This window comes from Mesoplodon mirus, assembly GCF_964341445.2.
Source record: "Mesoplodon mirus genome assembly, chromosome: 5".
Lineage (NCBI taxonomy): Eukaryota > Metazoa > Chordata > Mammalia > Artiodactyla > Ziphiidae > Mesoplodon > Mesoplodon mirus.
The window spans coordinates 157,816,807-157,843,913 of record NC_138980.1 but is presented as its reverse complement, the minus strand read 5'-3'; the positions used below and the strand labels follow the sequence as shown (position 1 = coordinate 157,843,913).

The following is a 27,107-nucleotide window of genomic DNA, read 5'->3' as shown; positions in this document are numbered from 1 at the left end:
ATCTGGTTAGGTTTAATTCTTTTTTTTCATGAAAGAAGTGGAAAATTCTATTCGAGCCAAATTTGAGGATTATAAACCACGAACAGCATCTCAGAAAACTCCGAGAACTGTTCCCTAGATTTAATACTTTAAGATAACTTCTTTTTTGTTGTTGTTTTGCTTTGTTTTAAGAAGATGTTGGGGGTAGGAGTTTACTAATTAATTTATTTATTTTTGCTGTGTTGGGTCTTCGTTTCTGTGCAAGGGCTTTCTCTAGTTGTGGCAAGCAGGGACCACTCTTCATCACGGTGCGCGGGCCTCTAACTATCGCGGCCTCTCTTGTTGTGGAGCACAGGCTCCAGACGCGCAGGCTCAGTAGTTGTGGCTCACGGGCCTAGTTGCTCCGCGGCATGTGGGATCCTCTGAGACCAGGGCTTGAACCTGTGTCCCCTGCATTAGCAGGCAGATTCTCAACCACTGCATCACCAGGGAAGCCCCAAGATGACTTCTTTGAAGTTCAGTTGCTGGGTCAAAATCTCTCTCTGTATATTTGCATTTAAAAAAAAGATAATTCAGATGTTGACTGAGCTGGTGCCCTTGCCTTTGCCTTTGAGATCTTGGTATTACTTGATATTTTCAACCTTTATAATCTTTGTCAATCTGGTTGACAAAAGCTTATTACTTTTTAAAAATTTGTATTTATTTGATTACTAGTAAGGTTGAAATTTTGTTTTCATATGGCTATTGGCTATTTATATTTCTTTTGAGAATATATATTTCTTAAGAATTGTCCAGCCATGTACATTGCCCACTTACCCTTTTAAAGAAAGAATATATCTTATAATTTATTACCAAGGTATTCCATATTCATTGTCAAATCATCTGAATCAGTGGAAAAAGTCACTTAAGATCTCATAATCCAGAGATAACCAATGTTAATAGTTAAAAAAATTTTTTTTAGTTTATATTGGAGAATAGCAGATTTACAATATTGTATTAGTTTCAGGTGTACAGCAAAGTGATTCAGTTATACATATACCCAATGTAATAGTTTTGAGTTAGGACTTTTTCTGTGTGTGTGTGTCTGCATATGTGGATGCATGTGTCACAAATGTGGACTTCTTTTAAAAAATCAATTTATTTATTTTTAGCTACGTGTGTCTTCCTTGCTGGGTGCGGGCTTTCTCTAGTTGTGGCGAGCAGGGGTTTCTCTTGTTGCGGAGCATGGTCCCCAAGCACACAGGCTTCAGTAGTTGTGGCACGTGGGCTTCAGTAGTTGTGGCTCATGGGCTCTAGAGTGCAGGCTCAGTAGTTGTGGCGCACGGGCTTAGTTTCTGCGTGACATGTGGGGTCTTCCTGGACCAGGGCTCGAAAACGTGTCCCGGGCATTGGTAGGCAGATTCTTAATCACTGCGCCACCAGGGAAGCCCACAAATGTGGACTTTTATACAGATATTGGTTTTACATATATGATTTATGAAAATCTCAGTATGTCAATAAACACACAGCTATGTCATTATTTGTAATGATCCACTACACAGATGTCCCATTTTTCTAATTCTTGACAATTCAGGTAGTAAATCTTTATGCCTGTGTCCAATTCTTTTCTTACTGGAATCAGATTCAAATGATTTGAACAGGTACTTCCCTGGTGGCGCAGTGGTTGGGACTCCACTTGCCAGTGCAGGGAAACAGGTTCGATCCCTGGTGTGGGAAGATCCCACATGCCGTGGGGCAACTGGGCCCGTGTGCCACAACTACTGGGCCCATGTGCTGCAACTACTGAAGCCCACATGCCTAGAGCCCATGCTCCACAGCAGGAGAGGCCACTGCAATCAGAAGCCCATGCACCACAATGAAGAGTAGCCCCGCTCACTGCAATTAGAGAAAGTCTGCATGTAGCAACAAAGACCCAATGCAGCCAAAAATAAAAATATAAATTTATTTAAAAAATGATTTGAACATATTTATTAATATCAACTCTGATATATTATAATGGTTTCCCCAGTTATTTGTCTTTAAATTTTATAGTTTTATATTTTTGGTACTAAAATTCACATATTGATTTTCATATTGAACCAGCCTTGCATTCCCAAGATAGACTCCACTTGGTTGTGGTGATTATTCTTTATATATATTGCTAGATTTGATTTGATAAATCTTCTGTTAAGGATTCTTCAGCCTAATTTCATCAGGTATATTGGTCTGAGTTTCTTTCAACTGTTTCTACCTAGTTCTGGTATCAGGGTAATGTTGGCCTCATAAAGTAAGTCGGGGTTGAGCTCCAGAAAAAATAATTACTGTGATTATTATCGTATAAATAACTTTATGGGGTCACTTGCCCTAGCTCCTTCCTCTCCCCAATCTGCCCAGTGTGTTCAGTTCCCCAGGACTCCCTTTTTCAATCCTCTGGCCAGAAACCTGCAGCTTTAGTTACTGAATTCTACCAGACACTTCTATGGCTGTATTCATATCCAAGGCTAAGCAGTGAGTTTACTGCTGGAGGGGGAAACATGGCAAAATTGTTTGATACACTTCAGTTCTGGTCTTCTCCAATCTGCCTGCTACTAACTATGGTTCAGGGTCCTCAAATTGCTGTTCTATGCATTTTATCCAGATTTTATAGTTGAATTCCAAGGAAGAGACGGGGAGGAGGGTGTTTCCTTCATCTTATCAGGACCTGGAACTCATAAATTTGGTTTCAATTAATAATTTAGTTGTAGCTCCCCTTCCACTTCACCATACACTAAGCCGTCTCCTTTTTTCTCTCTTTTGATGTGGACTATTTCATAAAAAGGAAAAAATTAAGAACCCATATAATTAAGAATTTTGCCATCTAGAATCTTCTCCCTCCTTCTCTTAATCCAAGCAAAGAGCAGACAGGAAGACAGGCAGGCTGCTCCAATGTTACTGTGAGATTTTTAGGAGATAGGTTTTGATCTCTGCTCTGAAATAAAGGATTCCTTTGAGGTTGTAGCTTGCTTCAATTTCAGGCCTCCTTCCTGACATTTCTCTTGAAACAGTCAATGAAGGAAGTGCGTCAAGTGTTTCTTTATGACTGTCCTTTACATTAAGTGTGGGAGACATCACTTATCCTAGTATATAGGAGAGAAACACATGATTACAGAATCAAAGAATTTTGGAACTGACAGTAATTTTAGAGATGGTCTGCCCCTCAGTTTTTTTTTTTGTTTGTTTGTTTTTTTGCGGTACGCGGGCCTCCCACTGTTGTGGCCCCTCCCGCTGCGGAGCACAGGCCCCGGACGCGCAAGCTCAGTGGCCATGGCTCACGGGCCTAGCCGCTCCGCGGCATGTGGGATCCTCCCAGACCGGGGCACGAACCCGTGTCCCCTGCATCGGCAGGCGGACTCTCAACCACTGTGCCACCAGGGAAGCCCTGCCCCTCAGTTTAACATATATGGTTGCACATGCAGATTGGACGAGTCCATTGGTAAAAAGTCCACGATCTGAAATATAAAAAACCAAATGCCCACAGGGCCAGCCTGGTAGACAAAATGGGGAACAGTAGAGGCTTTGGTAAACTGTCCAGAACAGGCTTTGTCTTAAATTTATCCTCTAGAGGGAGTAGCCATTACTCTCATCATAGGAACACATGCTCTATGTCATCAGATCTTCCAGTTTTTCAAGAGAAGTCAAATTGGGGTTTTCATGTGAAATCTTTAATATTGGCTCAAAGTTTCTAACAGTCTTTGGGCCAAATGAGACACAGCTACATCCTGGGTATAGTACATTAGATATCATTTTTGACTCCTGGCTCAGGTAAAAGTTTTCCTCCTTTTTTCCTATCCTTACTTAAGCATTGATCTTTGAAAGAGCTATAGCTTTGTAGGTTCTTTAGAATTACGAGGAGAAAAAAAGGCTCATGGGCAGGTCTTTGGAGTGGACCAAAATTGGGGTACTTAAGATCTATTTGTACATTACGTCTTAAGCATTAAAACTCTGCAGAAAGAGTTTTGATTAAAGCAAAAATTAACACTTTGTAAATCAATTATACTTCAATTAAAAAAAATTTTTTTAAAGGGACAAATCTATAGGAGGTACATAGCATAAAGGTTAAAAGTTCAGGATTTGAAGTCAACAGGACTCTCCAAGTACACAACTTTCTGATGACCTGACACATTCAAGAAGAGATATTCAAATGATCTTTATTATAGCAACAGCAAAGTACTTAACCTCAAAACCCTGGTTTGCTCATGTGTAATGAATACCTATCACCTAGTAATATCCCAAGGATGAAACCACCACATGTACCATTTTAGCACAGTGATGTGGAGCTGCGTGAAGTTCTGAGGAGCAATGACATGATCAAATTGGTGCTTTAGGAAAAATATTCTGAGGGCTGTAGGCTGAATAGTGTAGAGACTGGAGGCAGAAAGAAAAAAGGCAAGACTGGAGTTTGGGCTGAGAGAAAGGATTTGGAAATAAACATAACAAAAGGAGTACCTGACGGAACTTGGAAGGTGGATGAGATCATCAATAGCATGTACATATAAGAAGATGCCAATTATAGAACCATGGAAAGTGCTACAGCTGACCCTCGAACAACGTAAGGGGTCGGCAACAACTTCTCTGTAAGTAATCCCATTCATTTTACTGTTGCAGTTAATATTTTTAAAAAGCCATTTCTTCAATTGTTCGTTTTTTTCCTATAGCTATTCATATTAGAAGGTACTTATAATCCTTTCTCTCTCCCATATCATCTTTTGTCCCTCCTGCTCTGCGGTTCCAACTACATGCCATAATTTTGAACAAATTCACTATCTTGGTCACTCTTTTTTGAATATCACATTAAAATTAATGCCCAGAACTGAACACCAGATTCCAGATATGGTGCGACTAATTCCTAGTGTAGGAGGACCGTATATCTCTCAATTTTGGATATCACTAAGACAAAGGATACAAGGATGCGCATTCGCTGTTAAAAGGCTTGCAGTGCTCACTAAAATTAGTTGTGATTGGTAATGCAGGTTTTAACTTCCTTCCAGCCCTCCACATTATGCATTAGCACAAGGCAGGCCTTCTGTTTTTGTCTATATTATAATGCACACTATATCACACTGAAGTACAATTTGCTCTTTTTAAACAGCTTATGGCAAAGCTCAAGGTAAATTACAACACTCTAGACTTTTTCCCATCAGGAACCTGTCATACTGCATTATCCTGTATTTATTTAATATAGGGCCTATATTGATCCAAGCCCTAGTTATGTTCTCTGCCATTTTCCCTTTCTACTTGTGAACTCTCTAACATTAACGTATTTTACGAGTGATTAATTAGCTGGGATCAACTTAACTGCCTTTTTGTACTTTCATGCAACAGATTACTTACTTTTTAAAAAAATATTTCACATTAGGTTACTGATTAAACAGTCCTTTCCAAACTGAAGACCCTTTGTCTCTAGTACCAGTATCTTACTACATTAAAGTGAATAGAGTAGCTTTGTATTTAACATGGAACCAGTTTAAGCACTGTTCAAAAATATTACTCAAAGTTTTAAGTTAGTTACAGAATTGTTTCCTCTTTGCAGATTTTATTTTACAACTACTATTATTACACTAAGCAAGATAAAGGAGGACTAACGGAACTTAGCGCCTGTGACTGCGGGGACGTGGGTGGTGTGGGGAGAGTAGTGTGAGTACACACGTTACGGAGCTGTGCGCTGTCCATGTGCTTTTTGGCCATTTGGCTCTGCACTTGGGGTTGGTCTGTACTTATGTCATTGTAATGATTTCACTCCTGCCTGTGACACTTTTATCAAATGTGTGAATAAATAAAGATTAGTATGAAAAAAAAAAGATAAAGGAGGACTAAAATTAACTAGACTATAGCTTACTAAAATTACCTAGACAACAACTAATCAATAAAATTGCTTAGGGAATAGGGATATTATGATTTGCTAAATACTGCAATAAACTTATTGCCATATTGTATAGCTGATCATAAAATACCTTTAATACTAAAAATATAATTTAATTCTGAACTGTAAAGCATGTTTATTAAAGCATGATCCATGTACAACTTGCATCAGAACCACCTATAATTGAAGAAAAAAATTGATTTGGGATGATCCTACAGTGCTTGTTAAAAATGCAGTTTCCCTATGTGTACGGATACAGAACAACCTCCAAGACTCCAAGATACATTAAATGAGAAAAGGTTCAGAACAATGTACGCAGTATCCAGCCATTTGTATAAAGACAAAGGGGAGCACATGTTGATGTTGACATGTGCACAGACCACGTGTGGAAGGATATACAAATGGATAACACTGCCTCTGGAAAGGGGAACCATGTAATGGGAAAACAAGGGGAGGCAGAAGGTATTTTATGCCGTAAACCCCTTTACAATTTTTGACTTTTGTAACATGTTATGAACAATCCGTTCAAACAAACAACTAAGAGAAAGTCATCTTAGCATGCACATTCTCAGGCTTCTTCTGGCCCTCCTTAGAATTTCTGGAATTAGGGTTTAGGAATCTTAATTTTTAGAATGTTCCCCACATGACTCTCATGAACAAATTTGAGATCACTGCTATGAATATTATCTATGACACTGTAAAATTTGCCCTTTATTGGGAAAAAATTTTTAAGTTAGCTCTGCCAAATTCAGTACAAAAGATGAATCCATTAAAGTAACTGTTTATAAATTCACAACATATACTGACAACATAATAGCATGACCATGCAAAAGATTTGATGCTTTATCAATAAGAAAAAATGATTCAAAATACTGTTGACTTAAAATAATCAGAGATCCTTTCTTATGCTGTTCATGCAAGTTTTCCTTTTTTTGTTTTTTGGGTGAAATAGAAAAGGATAGCTTTCTTTCTTTGCTAGGCAAAGAGGGACACAGTGGGCTCCTGACCTCGAAGAAAACTATGTTTCTCTGTTCGAATCTGCCCTTTGGAAGTCAGGGATGCCCGGGAGCCCTACAGGGCCTCACTCAGTTTCACTCCACCCTTTTTGTTGATACTCCTCAATCTTGAGGACAGATATTGGACAAGAAAGGGAACAATCATTTTGGATACAGATGAAGTTTTCTTTTTTTTTTTTTTTTTGCGGTACGCGGGCCTCTCACTGTTGTGGCCTCTCCCGCTGCGGAGCACAGGCTCTGGACGTGCAGGCTCAGCGGCCATGGCTCACGGGCCCAGATGCTCCACGGCATGTGGGATCTTCCCGGACCGGGGCACGAACCCGTATCCCCTGCATCGGCAGGCAAACTCTCGACCACTGGGCCACCAGGGAAGCCCAAGTTTTCATTTTTAATACCAGCTTATTTAAAGAAATAGAAGAAACAATAGCGGTGAAGACAAAAATCTAATTTGTAATGCATCATGTAATTGGGGGATGGTTGAGAGAAATCAATTTGTTTTATCTGGGTTATCATTACTGAAACATAAGCAGGCACTATAATAACAAGGAAAGCTAGTCTGAGATGCAGAGAAAACTGATAAGTAAATTAGTTGCTGAAACAACTGGTTCAAGAACACATTAGCATGACAACCAATGCTTCTTTTGACCAGAAAGTTTATAATTTTCTTTAAAAACTGTCAAAGCAGAAGAGATACTAACAAATACTCAAGTCAACTTTATTTCATATAAGATGGTTAATGTGAATCTAGCTACAGCTGTGAAAACCATTAAGCCATGCAAAAAATAAATAACACTGAAATAATTATCTTCGTAAAAAAAATTTAAGTGGTACCACTTGTATATCTGGATGAAGACACCTGAAACTAAATGCAAAAATTTGGAACTTGGGCTCAGAACATTTTTAGAACATAATTAATTGCAAGATGAAGGGAGCAGGTTGGCAAAGTGCTGAGCATAAACTTTGATACCTGACTTTCAATTCAACTCTGTCACTAAACTGATGTACTAACTTTAATTAGCCACTCTGGGCTTTAGTTTCCTCACCAGAAAATAAGAAACACAGCACCTTCACTTATTCTTAATTTGTTATGATCGTTTTAAACAGGAAAACGTGTGAAAGACCTAGCATGGTGCCTGTCATTAGTGAGTGATAAATGTCAGTTCTTTTCTTCTCTCAAGTAAGAGAACTGTGAGAAACAAAATTCCTAATTTTTTTACTGGGTGACTAAAATGAGACCCGGGAAGATTAAAAAAAAAAAAAAAGAAAGAAAGAAAAGATGCTTGGGAGAAAAAACAGAGTCTCCTGTTCTACTTCCCCAGCGGTTGTCTCCTACAGTCTCCTGGTCCTCTAAGAGCCTGGGGGAAGATTCTGACCCAAGAAAGAAATTGAACCAATATGGTATTGAATTACACAATTTTCTGGAAATTATGTGCCCAGGAAACATCATTTGTCAGAAATAACAAGATGTAAGTAGCCAATAAATTTGAATATGGTTTTACTGAAGCGTACGTTATTTCAAAGCAGAAGTATTTATGTCAATTCTACCACATAATACATTTAAGTCATTATATGAGTTTAAGTTTTTATTTGTGTATTTCACTGTAGTGCTGTGACAAAATGACATTTGTGTACCAGAGCATACATATAGCAACAGTAAGATGTAACTGTTCATTACACCAGTGCTAGAATATTTAGCTTTCTGTAGGACACTAAGCAGGTAAGATGGCCACACCAAATAATTTTCTGGTTTTTTTTCTTAGATAACCTTAATGTTTTAAAATCAGTAATACTCTATCAACCTCACTGTTAATAGAACTGTAAATTATCTGGGTGATGGGGTGTGGGGACAGGGAGGAGGGATCATTCGACTATTATTATACTGTAATAGTCCCTAGAGTAATCTTCACACACACCAATAATGAACTGTCTTCGTAATTAAGGGCTAGTTACTGTTGTTAGTTGCACAAGATACAGTTCCTTTTGAAAATATTGGTTAGCCCACTTATATATGAAAAATGCCCTTTCCACTTATGCAGAAGAAAAAAATATTCAGAAAGTTATTTTTGGCCTTGCTATGTCAAAAAGTCAACTGTACAAAGATCTACGTGTCAAACCTAAAATTATAATTTTAAAAGTATTAAAAACAAAAATGTCATGCATTTTTATTATCAATGATTCAGAGGCTTTAAAACTGTCGCAAGACCATATAGTATATATTAGCTTTTATACTGCTAATGCACAACTAACAGCAAACTTGATTAGATTAACAGAAATCTGTCTTAATTACACCTTTATATATCACACTAGAGAGACAAATGCCACAAGATCTGCAGAAACATTCAGTTCTGAGCACTTAAATGGCAGGATAACATTTTTGTGTTGTAATCTATCACATAAAGAATAACAAAAGGAAGAAATTCTGCAGTCTCACGTTACAAAAAAACGTACTGCTGTAAAATATTAAGAGGGGGTAAAGGATATCTGTAACACAAAGTAACAACTAGTGTCAAACAGCAAACAAAACCTCTAAATAAAAATATCAAAATACACATAGCAACTGAGCACAAATACTGCATTAAATATAGTAAAGATTTAATAGGACTAGTTAATAAAAGACACAAATATAGGGGGAGCTAGGGCAACCAGTAACTAAAACCAAAAATAATGGGAAAAGAAATCAGAACAATTGTTTTTCCCCTAGTTGGAGCATAATTTTTTTGGGGGCGGGTGTCTTTCCATTCATATAATACCTAACACTGTACATTAAAAGATTTTAATATCATAGAAAAACTTGGTTCTTCCATGAAATTCTTTAAATTCTTGATAATTTTTTCAAAGTAGACATCATTATGAATGAAAAACAGCCAACAAATGGGCACCTGTTGCCTTTTAACACTGCAGATTTTACAGAAACTTTTTAAAAGTTATCATAATCCTTTTTGTCTTTTTTCCCCTCAGCTTCAAATCCATCAACTCCATCACTATCCCTTCTTCGTTTCCTGTTGTTGTGGATGTTAAAACGTTGGCTCATTTGGGGTAGTGGATCCATGCCCAGAACTTTGTGTATCTGGCGGAATGCAAGGAGTCTCAATGCAAACTACAACAACAAAAAAAGGGCAGAATTTAGTTAATTTAAAAAACCAGTATTAATTCTTATTAGGTTTATAGCCCCAAATGACAATATAAAAAAGCATGTTTAATGAAAGAAACATCTTGAACGATATTAAATTTCACAAATGAAATACTCCATATGTTCTGATGTTTTTATTTTCAGGCTTTAATGTGTGCATGCTGTTTTGTTTTTTAAAGCATAAGTTAAAAAAATAATTCTTAAAAAAATTAGTATAATGTTCATTAAAAAAATCCTAAAACAATATACAGCAAAAGAAAAAGTGTCTCACTTATTGAATGAACATCTCTTTGTTTCATATTCACTCATCTTCCCACTTTTCCTGTGGATGCCCATGTACACAGGCTCAGGCATGGGGTCCACGTGTGCGCACACACACACACCTCCCCCCAGGTTTACAAAATGAGGATTATACTTCTACAACTTGTTACTTCATGAACTAAAAAAAAGATTTTTCACTATGTGGCTATGTATACATAGGAATATGCTAGGCATCAATTTCACAAGACCTATGTGTCACAAGATATTTGAGACATAATTCCCCAGTTTTCTGGGGGATATATATACCCTTTAAACTAATATAAGGAAATTTTACAGTCATTTGATCAAATGGCAATTTTCACTATAGTTAACCTTCAATATAACTGTTTAGACTATTTCTTGAGATATAATTCACATAAAAATTGTCCTCTTAAAGTGTACAATTCAGTGGGTTTTTTCAGTATACTTACAAAGTTTTTCAACCATAACCACTCTCTAATTCTAGAACATTTTCATTACCTCTCACCCGTAAAAAAACCCCATGGCCCAACAGCAGTCATTCCTCAATTCCTCTACCCCGAGGCCCTCACAACCACTCATCTACTTTTCTATCTTGATAGATTTGTCTACTATGGACATTTCATATAAATGAAATCATACAATATGACTTTTTGTGTCTGGCTTCTTTTACTTACATTAAGGTTTTCAAGATTCATCTACATTATATTATGTAACAGCACTTCATTCCTTTTAATGGCTGAGTAATTTTCCACTGTATGAATATACCGTATTTGTTTATCCACCTATCCATCAATTGATATACACTTGGGATGTTTCCACTTTTTGGCAATTATGCACAATGCTTCTATGAATATTTGTGCATAAATTTTTTTAAAACTTTTTTATTTTTTATTATTTTTTGTGTATAACTTTTTAATGAACATATATTTGCAGTTCTCTGAATATACTTCGTCAAACTGCTGGGTCATATGGTAACTCTATGTTTAACTTATTGCGGAAGTGCCAAACTGTTTTCCACAGTGGCTTTCTGAAGTGAAACTAGGAATATTTATCATAACAGAATACTAATTCTTTATTTAGAGATACTTACAAAAGGTCCTTCCCAAAGATAAACAGAATAATGTTTTCTTCTGTATTAAAAGAAAATATCCAAAGATATCTGGTGTATAATAATGAATAGTAATACACTTCTACCACAGACATATTGCTACTGATCATCAGCTTTTTCTAATACTAGGAGTTTCTAAATAGAAGAGTACTCCAGTAAGGAAAACTAAAATAGCATCTGAGGATGGAGTGTACATTCTGTAAGCTCTTGTTCTGCATGTGATTGATATATATTCCTAAATTCTAACAAGAGGAGAGATTTCTACTGTGCAATTGTAAATTATTTAGCAGCAAATGAAATTTGAGGATACTGAAATTATTCCCATAAAAAGTCATCTTGGAATTTTTAAACATTATCAAAGGGGACAAGGTTTACTTAATTCCTTTTCTGAGGGGGCGGATTAACCTTATTCTCCTCTTAGTACACTTCTGAACTCAAAAAAAGGAAGCTATAGCAGTTTTAGACTGATTGAAATATTAACTTATTTAATCTTCCCAACAATCCTATTTGAGACAGACACTGCTCTTATCCCTTACAGATGAGCGGGCAGAGCTGGTATTCAAACTCAGGGAGTCTTGACTTCAGGGCCCACACTTTCAATTACCACATTAGCTGGCTTTTTCAGTGGCAGGAAAGGCTAAATCATTAACAAAAATTTCCATAAACCATACAATCACTTACAGACATATCACTTCTGTACATCCAGAGGACATAAACAGCTTCTCTACTGATCTTGATATACAACGTAATACCGAGATTTAGAGACACTGAAAATACTGCTGTATTTTTATATTTATATAATACACTTAATGAAACACGCACAGTTAAAATAATAAACTTGAAGATTATATTAATGAAACCTAGTTTAAATTACATCCTCTCTAAGGGTTTACTTACAGCGATTTTTCCTAAAGGACAATTATAAAAAACCAAAACTTTGGGCCTCCCTGGTGGTGCAGTGGTTGAGAGTCCGCCTGCCGATGCAGGGGATACGGGTTCGTGCCCCGGTCTGGGAGGATCCCATATGCCGCGGAGCGGCTGGGCCCGTGAGCCATGGCCGCTGGGCCTGCGCGTCCGGAGCCTGTGCTCCGCAACGGGAGAGGCCACAACGGTGAGAGGCCCGCATACCGCAAAAAAAAAAAAAAAAAAAAAAAAAACCAAAACTTTAAGGGCAGTGATAGAACAAAGCTTTGGGATTAGGAACACACGGGTACCTGTGCACTGGATGTGATGTCTTCACGCTGCTGGTCAGTCATTGTTGCCAAGGTATCAAAGGGATCCTTCTCACAAGGATCCAGAAGTCCAGGACTACCTACAGCAATCACCGTAGGGAGAAAAAAGCATTACCATCATCCATTTGTAAAATAAAGAGTTCTCATTCAACCATCAAACACAAAAACAAACATTAAAAATGAAGTAAAACTTACCTTTAAGTATAATCCCTGAAGAAATGCACTCAAAAACTCTTCTCAGTGCATCTCCAGGACTCTGAGGACTAGAAGCACTACTGATTGCTTTCTCTACAAGTAACTCCATAGCCTAAAAACAAAAAAATAAAAATGTGCTTAACAGCTTACAGCCCAAAGGAATTATTCATTTTCAAACACCAGAATGACAAACTACCTGCAAAACTGTCATTAAAAAATTTAAAGATTGAAAAAGTTACATAGACCGAGTCACAAAATTAGAAAAAAATTACATATAATATAAAACACTCAAAATTAAATACTAAGTAATGAAAACAAAATAATAAGACTATATAATTGACATCTTAAAAATATTTTATAATTTATGTTTAATGAAAAATAGATTAATAGGTTTTTTGTTATTTTTAGTTATTGTTATCCTTTCCTTATTAAAATATGACAGTCCTTAAAATTCTTTAGATATTTAGGACTCACATACATATGTTCTTTAATACCTACATACTGATGACACTAAGTCGTTAGAGCAAAACAGTATTCTACTAAGTAAAGAAGACTTTTGTTTTCTTTATGAACAATTACCTAATTTTCATTTAACATACAACTGTACTTCTATTATCCTTAAGGAAAACACAACTTACGCTTTCACTGTAAATTACATTTGAGAGACTCAAAATCTAAACCAATGAATAAAAGAAAAAAGTACAGATTTAGATCCAGAAAGTGTTTTGAAGGGTCTATTAGAAAAATGTTTCCATTTAGAGTTTAAAAATTGAGATACAACGTACAACTCAGTGGTTTTTAGTACATTTACAAAGTTGTTCAACCATAACCACTCTCTAATTCCAGAACATTTTCATCACCCCCCAAAAAAACTCCATACCTATTAGCAGTCATTCTCCATCCTCCCTTTCTTCCATCCCCTGGCAACCACTAAACCACTTTCTATTTCTATAATTTGCCTCTTCTAGGTACTTCATACAAAGAACCATATGTGACTTTTTTGTATCTGGCTGGTTTCTTTCACTTAGCATAATGTTTAAGGTTTGTCCAAGTTGTAGCTTTTACTTAAATTATAAATAAAACCACCAATAACACTTCAAAGAAATTAAATAGATTGCACCTAGAATGAAATCCTTAAAATGATACTGAAACTGAAAATACCTTAGGGAGAATCCATTTTTAGCTGTATACTTAAAAAACTCATAAATTTAATCAGAGGTAAAAACTACATCCACCTATTCACCCCGAGGCCATTACTCAGATCTTTTAAGTAAGAATAATTCTTAAAAGGCTGGACATTTGGAGGCTTCAGTCCCAAACAAATTAGGAATAAATTGTAAGAGAGATGTGAATTAAAAGAGATAGTGCACATTAAGAGCTATAAAAAATGAGAGCTGGAAGCATGAAGTTAAGAAAATCTGAGAATAATGAATGTTAATAATGATAAATGTAAATTACAACAAAAAAATTAAGATGGTTCAGTTTATTCAACTGAAGAATGCAGTAAGATGTTCTAGACAATTTTTAAGGATTTTCATTTTAAAATTTTAGTATTTTAAGGAATCAGCTTCACTTATCTAGACAACTCTATGAATGTAGAATAAATACCTGTCCTTTCCAGACAAGCATTATTTCAAGATGTCCAAAAGACTGAAATCTTTGAAGATTAAAGGACTGTCAAGTGTCATTTATTTTGGATTTTTAAAAATTTTACTTTATTTTTTTGGCTTCATCAGGTCTTAGTTGTGGCATGCGGGGTCTGCGTTGAGGCACATAGGGTCTTTCGTCTGGGTGCAGGCTCTTCATTGTGGCGTGCGGGTTTTCCTCTAGTTGTGGAGCACAGGCTCCAGGGCAGGCGGCTCCAGAGCACGTGGGCTCTGTAGTTTGTGGCACGCGGGCTCTCTCATTGAGGTGCACGAGCTCAGTAGTTGTGGTGCCAGGCTTAGTTGCCCCGTGGCGTGTGGGATCTTAGTTCCCCAACCAGGGGTCAAACCTGCATCCCCTGCATTGGAAGGTGGATTCTTTACCACTGAACCACCAGGGAAGTCCCCCAGATGTCATTTATTTTGAACCCCTCTGCCTAACCTAAGTGGCCAGTATGTAGAAAATACTCAATAGGACTTCCCTGGTGGCGCAGTGGTTAAGAATCCGCCTGCCAATGCAGGGGACATGGGTTCGAGCCCTGGTCCGGGAAGATCCCACAGGCCACGGAGCAACTAAGCCCATGCGCCACAACTACTGAGTCTGTGCTCTAAAGCCCGCGAGCTACAACTACTGAGCTCGTGTGCCACAACTACTGAAGCCTGCATGCCTAGAGCCTGTGCTCTGCAACGAGAGAAGCCACCGCAGTGAGAAGCCTGTGCACAGCAATTTAGTAAGTAAGTAAATAAATAAAACACTCAATAAATGTTTATGAAACAGAATACTTTTGGAAAGAAATATGAAAATAATCCTGCTAATAAAAGAAATCAAGGCTTATTATTAACAAGTTACTAAAATACAAAATTGATGTCCTAAAATACGCAACTTTCCCAAAATACTTCAAATTTATAATAAGTACTTTTAGAGAATGTTCAGAGAAAAATAAGTATTAAATAATCAGCTATAATATAGCTATGTCAAGATAGAAAATGTTACAAGTAATTCAAAGCTTTTTCAAAATCTGCTTACTGACTGACCTTAGAAGTGGGAATTTGTAATTTAAACTTATATATTATGGTAGAAACTAACTAAAAACCAACAAAGAAATGAATTATTTATGGAATACAGAAAGTCCGTATATTTAATCACACAATAAAACTAAGTCAACTATCTGCCTTGAGATCATTTGCTCTGAAGGAAGCAATTTAAAAATGTTAATTTTCTATAGAAGATGGTTGTTCTCCAAGCAGAGGCTGACAGTTAGGAAAGCAACAAAAGTAGAACACAAGAGGTTTATATACTCTGAAATGTATGCATTCAAAAGTAAAAGGACAGAAAACCATGGTACCTAACAGGCACCCGTGAGGGACCACAGACACCTAAGGGAACGGGAGGAACCCCCAGCAACTGGTTGTTTCAATTATATTTTTATTTTTCCTAATATGTTTTTTTTATCTTTCTGATTTTATTTTGTTTTTTATTCTTTGTTATTGTATTGCTCCTTTCTTTCTTTCTTTTTTTTTTGGCGTGCTACACAGCTTGCGGGATCTTGGTTCCCAGGCCGGAGGTCAGGCCCGAGCTCCTGTGGTGGGACCTCCGAGTCCAAACCGCTGGACTAACAGAGAACCTCAGACCCCAGGGAATATTAATCCGAGTGAGGCCTCCCAGAGGTACTCATCTCAGCAGGAAGACCCCGCTCTATCCAATGGCCTGTAAACTCCAATGCTGGACACCTCAGGCCAAACAACCAGTAAGACAGGAATACAGCCCAACCCATCAAAAACAGAAAAAGAACAAAAAACGAAACGACAAAAAGATATGTTACAGACGAAGGAGCAAGGTAAAAACCTACAAGACCAAATAAATAAAGACGAAATAGGCAACCTATCTGAAAAAGAATTCAGAGTAATGATAGTAAAGATGATCCAAAATCTCGGAAAGAGAATGGAGAAAATACAAGAAACATTTAACAAGGATCTAGAAAAACTAAAGAGCAAACAAACAGTGATGAAAAAAACAATAAATGAAATTAAAAATAGTCTAAAAGGAATTAATAGCAGAATAACTGAGGCAGAAGAACGGATAAGTGAGCTGGAAGATAAAATGGTGGAAATAACTGTGAGGGAGCAGAATAAAGAAAAAAGAATGAAAGGAATTGAGGACATTCTCAGAGACCTCTGGGACAACATTGAACACACCAACATTTGAATTACAGGGGTCCCAAAGAAGAAGAGAAAAAGAAAAGGTCTGAGAAAATATTTTAAGAGATTATAGTCGAAAACTTCCCTAACATGGGAAAGGAAATAGTCAACCAAGTCCAGGAAGGACAGAGTCCCATACAGGATAAATCCAAAGACAAACATGCCTAGACACATTAATCAAACTATCAAAAATTAAATACAAAGAAAAAATATTAAAAGCAGCAAGGGAGGGCTTCCCTGGTGGCACAGTGGTTGAGAGTATGCCTGCCGATGCAGGGGACATGGGTTCGTGCCCTGGTCCGGGAAGATCTCACATGCCACAGAGCGGCTGGGCCTGTGAGCCATGGCCTCTGAGCCTGCGCATCCAGAGCCTGTGCTCCGCAACGGGAGAGGCGACAACGGTGAGAGGCCAGCGTACTGTGGAAAAAAAAAAAAAAGTAGCATGGGAAAAGCCAACAAATGACATACTAGGGAATCTCTATAAGGTTAACAGCTGATCTTTTAGCAGAAACTCTGCAAGCCAGAAGGGAGTGGCAGGACATATTTAAAGCTGATGAAAGGGAAGAACCTACAACCAAGATTACTCTAGCCAGCAAGGATCTCATTCAGATTCGATGGAGAAATCAAATGCTTTACACACAAGCAAAAGCTATAAGAATTCAGCACCACCAAACCAGCTTTACAACAAATGCTAAAGGAACTTCTCTAAGTGGGGAACACAACAGAAGAAAAAGACCCACAAAAACAAACCCAAATCAATTAAGAAAATGGTCATAGGAACATACATATTGATAATCACCTCGAATGTAAACGGTTTAAATGCTCCAACCAAAAGACACAGACCGGCTGAATGGATACAAAAACAAGACCCTTATATATGCTGTCTACAAGAAACCCACTTCAGACCTAGGGATGCATACAGACTGAAAGTGAGGGGATGGAAAAAGATATTCCACGCGAGTGGAAATCACAAGAAAGCTGGAGTGGCAATACTCATATCAGATAAAATAGACTTTAAAATAAAGACTGTTACAAGAGATAAGGAGGGACACTACATAACAATCAAGGGATCAAAGCAAGAGGAAAACGTAGCAAATATAAATATGCACCCAACATAGGAGCACCTCAATACATAAGGCAAATGTTAACAGGCATAAAAAGAGAAATCGACAGTTAACACAGTAATAGTGGGGGACTTTAACACCCCACTTACACCAACAGACAGATCATCCAGACAGAAAATAAATAAGGAAACAGAAGCTTTAAATGACACAATAGACCAGATAGACTTAATTGATATTTTTAGGACATTCTACCCTAAAGTGGAAGAATACACTTTCTTCTCAAGTGCACATGTAACACTCTCCAGAACAGATCACATTTTAGGTCACAAATCAAACCTTGGAAAATTTAAGAAAACTGAAATAGTATCAAGCATCTTTTCCAACTATAGCGCTATGAGATTAGAAATCAATTACAAGAAAAAAACAGTAAAAACCACAAATACATGGAGGCTAAACACCGCACTGCTAAGTAACGAAGAGATCATTGAAGAAATCAAAGAGGAAAGAAAAAAATACCTAGAGACAAATGACAATGAAAACACGACGATCCAAAACCTATGGGATGCAGCAAAAGCAGTTCTAAGAGGGAAGTATACAGCAATTCAAGCTCACCTCAAGAAACAAGAAAAATCTCAAACAATCTAACCTTAAACCTAAAGCAAGTAGAAAAAGAAGAACAAAGAAAACCCAAAATTAGTAGAAGGAAAGAAATAAAAAAGATCAGAGCAGAACTAAATGAAACAGAAACAAAGAAAACAATATCAAAGATGAATAAAACTAAAAGCTGGTTCTTTGAGAAGATGAACAAAATTGACAAACCTTTAGTCAGACGCATCAAGAAAAAAAGGGAGGACTCAAATCAATAAAATTAGAAATAGGGCTTCCCTGGTGGCGCAGTGGTTGAGAGTCCGCCTGCCGATGCAGGGGACACGGGTTCGTGCCCCGGTCCGGGAAGATCCCACATGCCGTGGAGCGGCTGGGCCCGTGAGCCATGGCTGCTGAGCCTGTGCGTCCAGAGCCTGTGCTCCGCAACAGGAGAGGCCACAACAGTGAGAGGCCCGTGTACCACCCCCCCAAAAAAAGAAATGAAAAAGGAGAGATCACAATTGACACTGCAGAAATACAAAAGATCATTAAGACACTACTACAAGCAACTATATGCCAATAAAATGGACAACCTGAAAGAAATGGACAAATCCTTGGAGAAGTACAACCTTCCAAGACTGAACCAGGAAGAATTAGAAAACATAAACCGGCCAATCACAGGGGGGGAATGAAATTGAAACTGTAATTAAAAATCTTCCAACAAACAAAAGTCCAGGACCAGATGGTTTCCCAGGCGAAAGCTATCAAACATTTAGAGAAGAGTTAACACCTATCCTTCTCAGGCTCTTCCAAAAAATTACAGAGGGAGGAACACTCCCCAAACTCATTCTATGAGGCCACCACAACCCTGATATCAAAACCAGACAGAGGTCACAAAAAAAGAAAATTATAGACCAAAATCACTGATGAACACAGACGCGAAAATCCTCAACAAATACTAGCAAACAGAATCCAGCAACACATTAAAAGGATCATACACCATGATCAAGTGGGATTTATCCCAGGGATGCAAGGAATCTTCAATATAGGCAAAACTATCAATGTGATACACCATATTAACAAATTAAGGAATAAAATCCATATGATCATCTCAACAGATGCAGAAAAAGCTTTTGACAAAATTCAACACCTGTTTATGATGAAAACCCTCCAGAAAGTGGGCAGAGAGGGAACCTACCTCAACGTAATAAAGGCCATATACTATAAACCCACAGCAAACATCGTTCTTAATGGTGAAAAACTGAAAGCATTTCCTCTAAGATCGGGAGCAAGACAACAATGTCCACTCTCACCACTCTTACTCAATATAGTATTGTAAGTCCTAGCCACAGCAATCAGAGAAGAAAAAGAAATAAAAGGAATACAAACTGGAAAAGAAGTAAAACTGTCACTGTTTGCCGATGACATGATACTATATATAGAAAATCCTAAAGATGCCACTAGAAAACTACTAGAACTAATCAATGAATTTGGTAAGGTTGCAGGATACAAAAGTAATGCACAGAAATCTCTTGCATTCTTATACACTAACAACGAAAGATCAGAAAGAAATTAAGGAAACAATCCCATTTACCATCGCAACAAAAAGAATAAAATACCTAGGGATAAACCTACCTAAGGAGGCAAAAGACCTGTACTCAGAAAATTATCAACACTGATGAAATAAATCAAAGATAACATAAACTGATGGAGAGATAGTCCATGCTCCTGGACAGGAAGAACCAATATTGTGGAAATGACTATACTACCCCAAACAACCTACAGGTTCAATGTAATCCCTATCAAACTACCAATGGCATTTTTCACAGAACTAGAATAAGAAATTTTACAATTTGTATGGAAACACAAGATAACCCAAATAGCCAAAGCAATCTTGAGAAAGAAAAACGGAGTTGAGGGAATCAGGGTCCCCGACTTCAGACTATACTACAAAGCTACAGTAATCAAGACAGTATGGTACTGGCACAAAAACAGAAATCTAAATCAATGGATCAAGATAGAAAGCCCAGAGATAAACCCACGCACATATGGTCACCTTATCTTCGACAAAGGAGACAAGAATATACAACGGAGAAAAGGCAGCCTCTTCAATAACTGGTGCTAGGAAAAATAGACAGCTACATATAAAAGAATGAAATCAGAACACATCCTAACACCATACACAAAAATAAACTCAAAATGGACTAAAGACCTAAATATAAGGCCAGACACTATAAAACTCTTAGAGGAAAACACAGGCAGAACACTCTATGACATAAATCATAGCAAGATCCTTTCTGACCCATCTTCTAGAGTAAGGGAAATAAAAACAAAAATAAACAAATGGGACCTAATGAAACTTAAAAGCTTTTGCACAGCAAAGGAAACCATAAACAAGATGAAAAGACAATCCTCAGAATGGGAGAATATAGTTGCAAATGAAGCAACCGACAAAGGATTAATCTCCAAAATATATAAACAGCTCATGCAGCTCAATATCACAAAAACCCAGTGCAAAAATGGGCAGAAGACTTAAACAGACATTTCTACAAAGAAGACATACAGATGGCCAACAAATGCATGAAAAGATGCTCAACATCACTAATCATTAGAGAAATGCAAATCAAAAGTACAATGAGGTATCACCTAACACCAGTCAGAATGGCCATCATCAAAAAATCTACAAACAATAAATGCTGGAGAGGGTGTGGAGAAAAGGGAACCTTCTTGCACTGCTGGTGGGAATGTGAATTGATACAGTCACTATGGAGAACAGTATGGAGGTTCCTTAAAAAACTAAAAATAGAACTACCATACAACCCAGCAATCCCACTACTGGGCATATACGCTGAGAAAACCATAATTCAAAAAGAGTCATGTAGCACAATGTTCACTGCAGCTCTATTTACAATAGCCAGGACATGGAACCAACCTAAATGTCCATCAACAGATGACTGGATAAAGAATGTGGCACACATATACAGTGGAATATTATTCAGCCATAAAAATAAACGAAACTGAGTTATTTGTAGTGAGGTGGATGGACCTAGAGTCTGTCATACAGAGTGAAGTAAGTCAGAAAGAGAAAAACGAATACTGTATGCTAACACATATATATGGAATCTAAAAAAAAATGGTTATGAAGAACCTAGGGGCAGGACAGGAATAAAGACGCAGATGTAGAGAATGGACTTGAGGACACGGGGAGGGGGAAGGGTAAGATGGTACGAAGTGAGAGAGTGGCATGGACATATATACACTACCAAATGTAAAACAGATAGCTAGTGGGAAGCAGCCGCATAGCATAGGGAGATCAGCTCGGTACTTTGTGACCACCTAGAGGGGTGGGATAGGGAGGGTGGGAGGGAGACGCAAGAGGGAGGAGATATAGGGATATACGTACATGTATAACTGATTCACTTTGTTATAAAGCAGAAACCAACACACCACTGTAAAGCAATTATACTCCAATAAAGATGTTAGAAACAACAACAACAACCTACATGCACCACAATGTCCATTGCAGCTCTATTTACAATAGCCAGGACATGGAAACAACCTAAATGTCCATCAACAGATGACTGGATAAAGAATGTGGCACATATATACAATGGAATATTACTCAGCCATAAAAAGAAAAGAAATTGAGTTACTTGTAGTGAGGTGGATGGACCTAGAGTCTGTCATACAGAGTGAAGTAAGCCAGAAAGAGAAAAACGAACACTGTATGCTAATGCATATATATGGAATTTTAAAAAGCAGTACTGATGAACTTAGCAGCAGGGCAGGAATAAAGACGCAGATGTAGAGAACAGACTTGAGGGCACAGGGTGGTGAAGGGGAAGCTGGGATGAAGTGAGAGAGTAGCCCTGACGTATATACACTACCAAATGTAAAATGGATGACTAGTGGGAAGCTGCTGCATAGAATAGGGAGATCAGCTTGGTGCTTTGTGATGACCTAGAGGGATGGGATAGGGAGGGGATATGGGGATATATGTATACACATAGTTGGTTCACATTATTGTACAGCAGAAACTAACACAACATTTAAAAGCATTTATACTCCAAAAAAGATGTGGAAAAAAAGAAACAAGTAAAAGGACAACATCAAAGACAAACAGAATCAAATTAGGAAAATGGTTATTTAGGTTGCAATATGAAGCATCTTGGTGGCTGAAGTTATTTAAAGAAAAAAGCTCTCTTAAATATTACCTATTAAATGACGTGAAACCTAGGATTGTAATATTTGCTTTAAAAAACATTCATGTGGTATATATTTTTCTTTCCCATCTTTAATAGTAGTAAGAAGAACAATGCTTAGTAAAGGGCAGGCACCATGCTAAGCACTTTTAAATAAATGATTTCATTTAATTTCTCATAACTAGATGCCACTATACCACAATTTTAAAGATTAAAAAACAGAAAACCTTAAAGAGGTTAAAAGGTCATACAACTAGAAGCTTAAGGGGCTAGGATTTAAACCCAGGTCTGACCGACTCAAACCTGTTTTTTTTTTTTTTTTTTTTAAAGACAACTATATTTCAATAAATATCCTTCACAATTGACCCAGACAGATAACATTAACTAGTTTCCTTGGATAGTAGTTTCTAGTTCTGATAGAGGTAAAGGGCTATGAAAAAAAAATACTTTGGGAGATTATGGTAACACAGGTACTTTCATTTGGTGGTAGTGTATACCTGTAAAACTTTCTTTAAAAAAAAAAAAGCACACAGTTGGCAAGTTCAAAGCCACATACTAATGAACCCAGTAATGTCAGTACTAAAGATTTACAATAGGGCTCTTACACTTAATGAAAACACGAAAAATATTCAGTGAAGCTGTTTATCTTCAATGCACTGGAAACAATCTAAATATCAAACCCTAGGAAGTTTGGTCAACTAATTGTTAATAGTAGTTAAATTAGCCTCTTCATCATTATATAACTAATACTTACTGAGTGAGTGCTTATTATATGCTAAGCACTGTTCTAAGCCTTTACATACATTAACCAATTTTAATCATCATAATCACCTCTTGGTGGTAGATACAACTATTACTCCAATTTTACAGATAAAAATGTTTATGCTACTAAAATAGGATTTTATGAATACCATTACAAGCACTTGCCCGTATAAAAGCCATTTCTGTATTCCAGTGGACACAGGTGAAGATACATGCATGACAAACTTCTCACTCCTAAGTCCATGTGTAGGATGTTATATTTTTGCACATGCACAGCACTTTATTTCATACTCATACACGTGTTGATGCACAGTACTTTATTTCATACTCAACAATTCTTAATAAAAACTGTCAAGCCTTCTTCTTTTTTTAAAATTTATTTATTTTTGGCCACATTGGGTGTTTGTTGCTGCACATGGCCTTTCTCTAGTTGCGGTGAGCAGGGGCTACTCTTCATTGTGGTGCACGGGATTCTCATTGAGGTGGCTCCTCTTGTTGCTGAGCACAGGCTCTAGGCACGCGGGCTTCAGTAGTTGTGGCACACGGGTTTAGTTGCTCCGCAGCATGTGGGATCTTCCCAGACCAGGGATCGAACCCATGTACCCTGCAATGGCAGGCGGATTCTTAACCATTGAGCCACCAGGGAAGTCCTTTTTTAAAAAAAATTTTTATTTATTTGGCTATGCTGGGTCTTAGTTGAGGCACGTGGGATCTTTTAAGTTGCAGCATGTGGGCTCCTAGTTGCAGCATGCGGGATCTACTTCCCTGAGCAGGGATCAAACCCTGGCCCCCTGCATTGGGAGCACAGAGTCTTAGCCACTGGACCACCAGGGAAGTCCCAGAACTGTCAAGTCTTCTTTAAAAAAGTTTACTAACAGCTTTTGGTGATTTGGTGATGTGTATGTGCTCAAGTAGATGGTTTCTGTTATGGGGTAGGTAACTGCTGAGTTATTATTATTATTATTATCTTTAGGTTTTTAAAATTAATTAATTAATTTATTTTTGCTGTGTTGGGTCTTCGTTTCTATGTGAGGGCTTTCTCTAGTTGTGGCAAGCGGGGGCCACTCTTCATCGCGGTGCGCGTGCCTCTCACTATCGCGGCCTCTCTTATTGTGAAGCACAGGCTCCAGACGCACAGGCTCAGTAGTTGTGGCTCACAGGCCTAGTTGCTCCGAGGCATGTGGGATCCTCCCAGACCAGGGCTCGAACCCGTGTCCCCTGCATTAGCAGGCAGATTCTCAACCACTGTGCCACCAGGGAAGCCCCTGAGTTATTATTTTTAAGCTAAAGTGAGTGAGATGATACAGTCCAAGTACAACTTGCTGATTCTCCTGCAGCTAAAAGAATGTTAGTTATTTGCCCTGTGATGTCAGTGTTCTATCACTTAAAACACCTTTTATACAGACAAGTGCTTGTAATGGTATTTATCAAGTTGAAGAGTCTTTGTGGGAGACAGGGAAGGAAGAGTAGAAAAATTCCAATTATCCACATCTAATTATATCTAATAATAAATAGACATTTGACTAACATGTAGATAAAAGAAAAAATAAATAATGTAAGATCTTCCAAAGGAGTAAGTCGCAGGGGAAAATTAGTATCAAAGGTGGCTGTGAATTCTCAACACAAGTGTCCCAAAGCAGCTTCACATACCCAAAACCCTCTGTTGGTTCAGGGAAACAAATTGTTCTTGAAAGGAGATGGTGAATAGGTTTAGGAAACAAACAGAGCAGATTCTGCATAGGCAAAGCCTCTAGGAGGCCATGCTGGGTTTGAAACCTGAAGCGTAAAGGTGTGCCAATGGAATCCACCTCACAGACTATCACAGCACATTCAATCAGGACATAGGATAAACAAAGCCCATGTCTGGGAATTCCCTGGTGGTCCAGTGGTTAGGACTCAGTGCGTTCGCTGCTGGGGCCTGGGTTCAATCCCTAGTGGGGGAACTAAGATCCTGCAAGCCACATAACATGGCCAAAAAAAGGCCCAAGGTTTACATGCAGCCAAACCCTACTCCTTTCCATAAGCAATCCTCAAAGCAGAGCTCATGGGGGAAGAAAAAGAAGTATTTTAAAAGGTGTGGATACATTCAAAGACAGTTCTTGTTTGGTTGTCTCAGCATAAAAGGATGATTTTGTAATGGAACTGACAATGCTAAGCACTAACGAGATGAAAAAACTGAAACAAACCAGACACAACATCTGTGCATTTGGGAGGAACATAGCATGAAAAATAGAGATGAAAAATCTATTCTTGGGACTTCCCTGGTGGTGCGGTGGTTAAGAATCCGCCTGCCAATGCAGGGGACATGGGTGCAAGTCCTGGTCCAGAAAGATCGCACATGCCGAGGAGCAACTAAGCCCGTGCGCCACAATTACTGAGCCCACATGCCACAGCTACTGAAGCCCTCACGCCTAGAGCCCATGCTCCACAACAAGAGAAGCCACCACAATGAGAAGCCCGCGCACTGTAACTAGAGAAAGAATATCCCCCGCTTGCCGCAACTAGAGAAAGCCCGTGTGCAGCAACAAAGACCCAACCCAGCCAAAAAAAACAAAAAAACAAAACAAAAAACTACTCTCTATAGACTTTGAGCAATAATAGTATGTCACTGCTTGTAACAAGTATCATCACTTGTTACAACAAATGTATCACTCTGGTGCAAATATTGAGGGGGAGGCTATGTATGTACAGTGGAGGCTGGTATGTGAGAACTCTGTACTTTCTGCTCAGTTTTGCTGTGAACCAAAAAGTGCTTTAAAAAATATCTATTAAAATATAATCTATTCTGGAAGAATCTTAATTTAAGGAAATGAAGATATAACCTGCTAACATTCTGAGTAATAGAGAACTTGATAAATACAAAAAGCCAATAAAATTAAGAGCTCAAAGTTGAGATGAAAAGGAAGACTGCAGAGCTAATTAAGCAAACTGAAATGCAAAATAACATTATTATAGAACTAATAATGAATTATAAATAGCAAAGAAGATTAGGACATAGTTGGAAACTAAATTACTGCCAAAGAAACAATAATAGGGGACAAAAGAGGAAAGAGAACAAAGATTAAAACAATCACAAAGATAATAGATATGTAGGACAAAGGCAATGCAATATAAGGATAATTGGTGTCCCTGAAAATAGAGAATCATATTAATAATTTGTCAAATCTGCAGGGCAAAAAGGACAAAGTTTTCAATGAAATGCTGATATTGAACAACAGATTCCAAGACATAATTTGGTTAAGTTACTAAAATTCAAGGATAAAGAATTTTTCAGCAGCCTGTAGAAAAAGTAAAGGCAAAAAAATTAGGCTGGACTTAGATTTAGTAATACTCAGTGCTGGAAGATAATGGAGCAACACCAATAAATGGAGGAGGAAAAATTGTGACCTAACAATATATTTCTCAATAAAGTAATGGTAACTGGCAAAGATTCTCAAACATGAAAGAAATTTTAAAAAATTAAAACACTTTTTGATAAAAACTATATGATGATAAAATGCAGTCAATCAAGAAATAAAAAGAGGAAGCCCCAGTAAAAGATCTAATGGTTGGCATGAAAACATTCAGATACAGAACATTAAACAAAGGGAATATGACTCCAGAAGGTAAATGTAGTTATTTTTAAAACTTCAAGGTTTAAAAAAGCATTAAGTGTAAACTTTCCTTGTTTTCTAAGTGGAATCAGCATATATTAAGACATAAATCAAGAAACAGGTTTTAATACATTACTTAAAGGAATGAATGAAACAAATGAAAAAAAGAAAATATAACAAAAAACCCAAAAGAGGATGTGAGGAGTACGAAGAAGTGATCATTTTCTCAGCTTTTATAG

General features: G+C 37.6%; 1 protein-coding gene across 1 annotated transcript in view; it reads right to left on the bottom strand.

Moving 5' to 3' along the window:
• Positions 1–8,351: 8,351 nt before the first annotated feature.
• The window catches only part of ZFR (zinc finger RNA binding protein), a 77,502-nt gene continuing 58,746 nt past the window's right edge, over positions 8,352–27,107 (bottom strand). The window contains exons 18-20 of the mRNA XM_082621436.1: positions 12,821–12,932; positions 12,608–12,705; positions 8,352–9,970 (exon numbers count right to left, since the gene is read on the bottom strand). Of these exons, the coding sequence (XP_082477562.1) occupies positions 9,791–9,970; positions 12,608–12,705; positions 12,821–12,932 (390 nt within the window). The 3' untranslated portion in view covers positions 8,352–9,790. The remainder of the gene's footprint in view (positions 9,971–12,607; positions 12,706–12,820; positions 12,933–27,107) is intronic.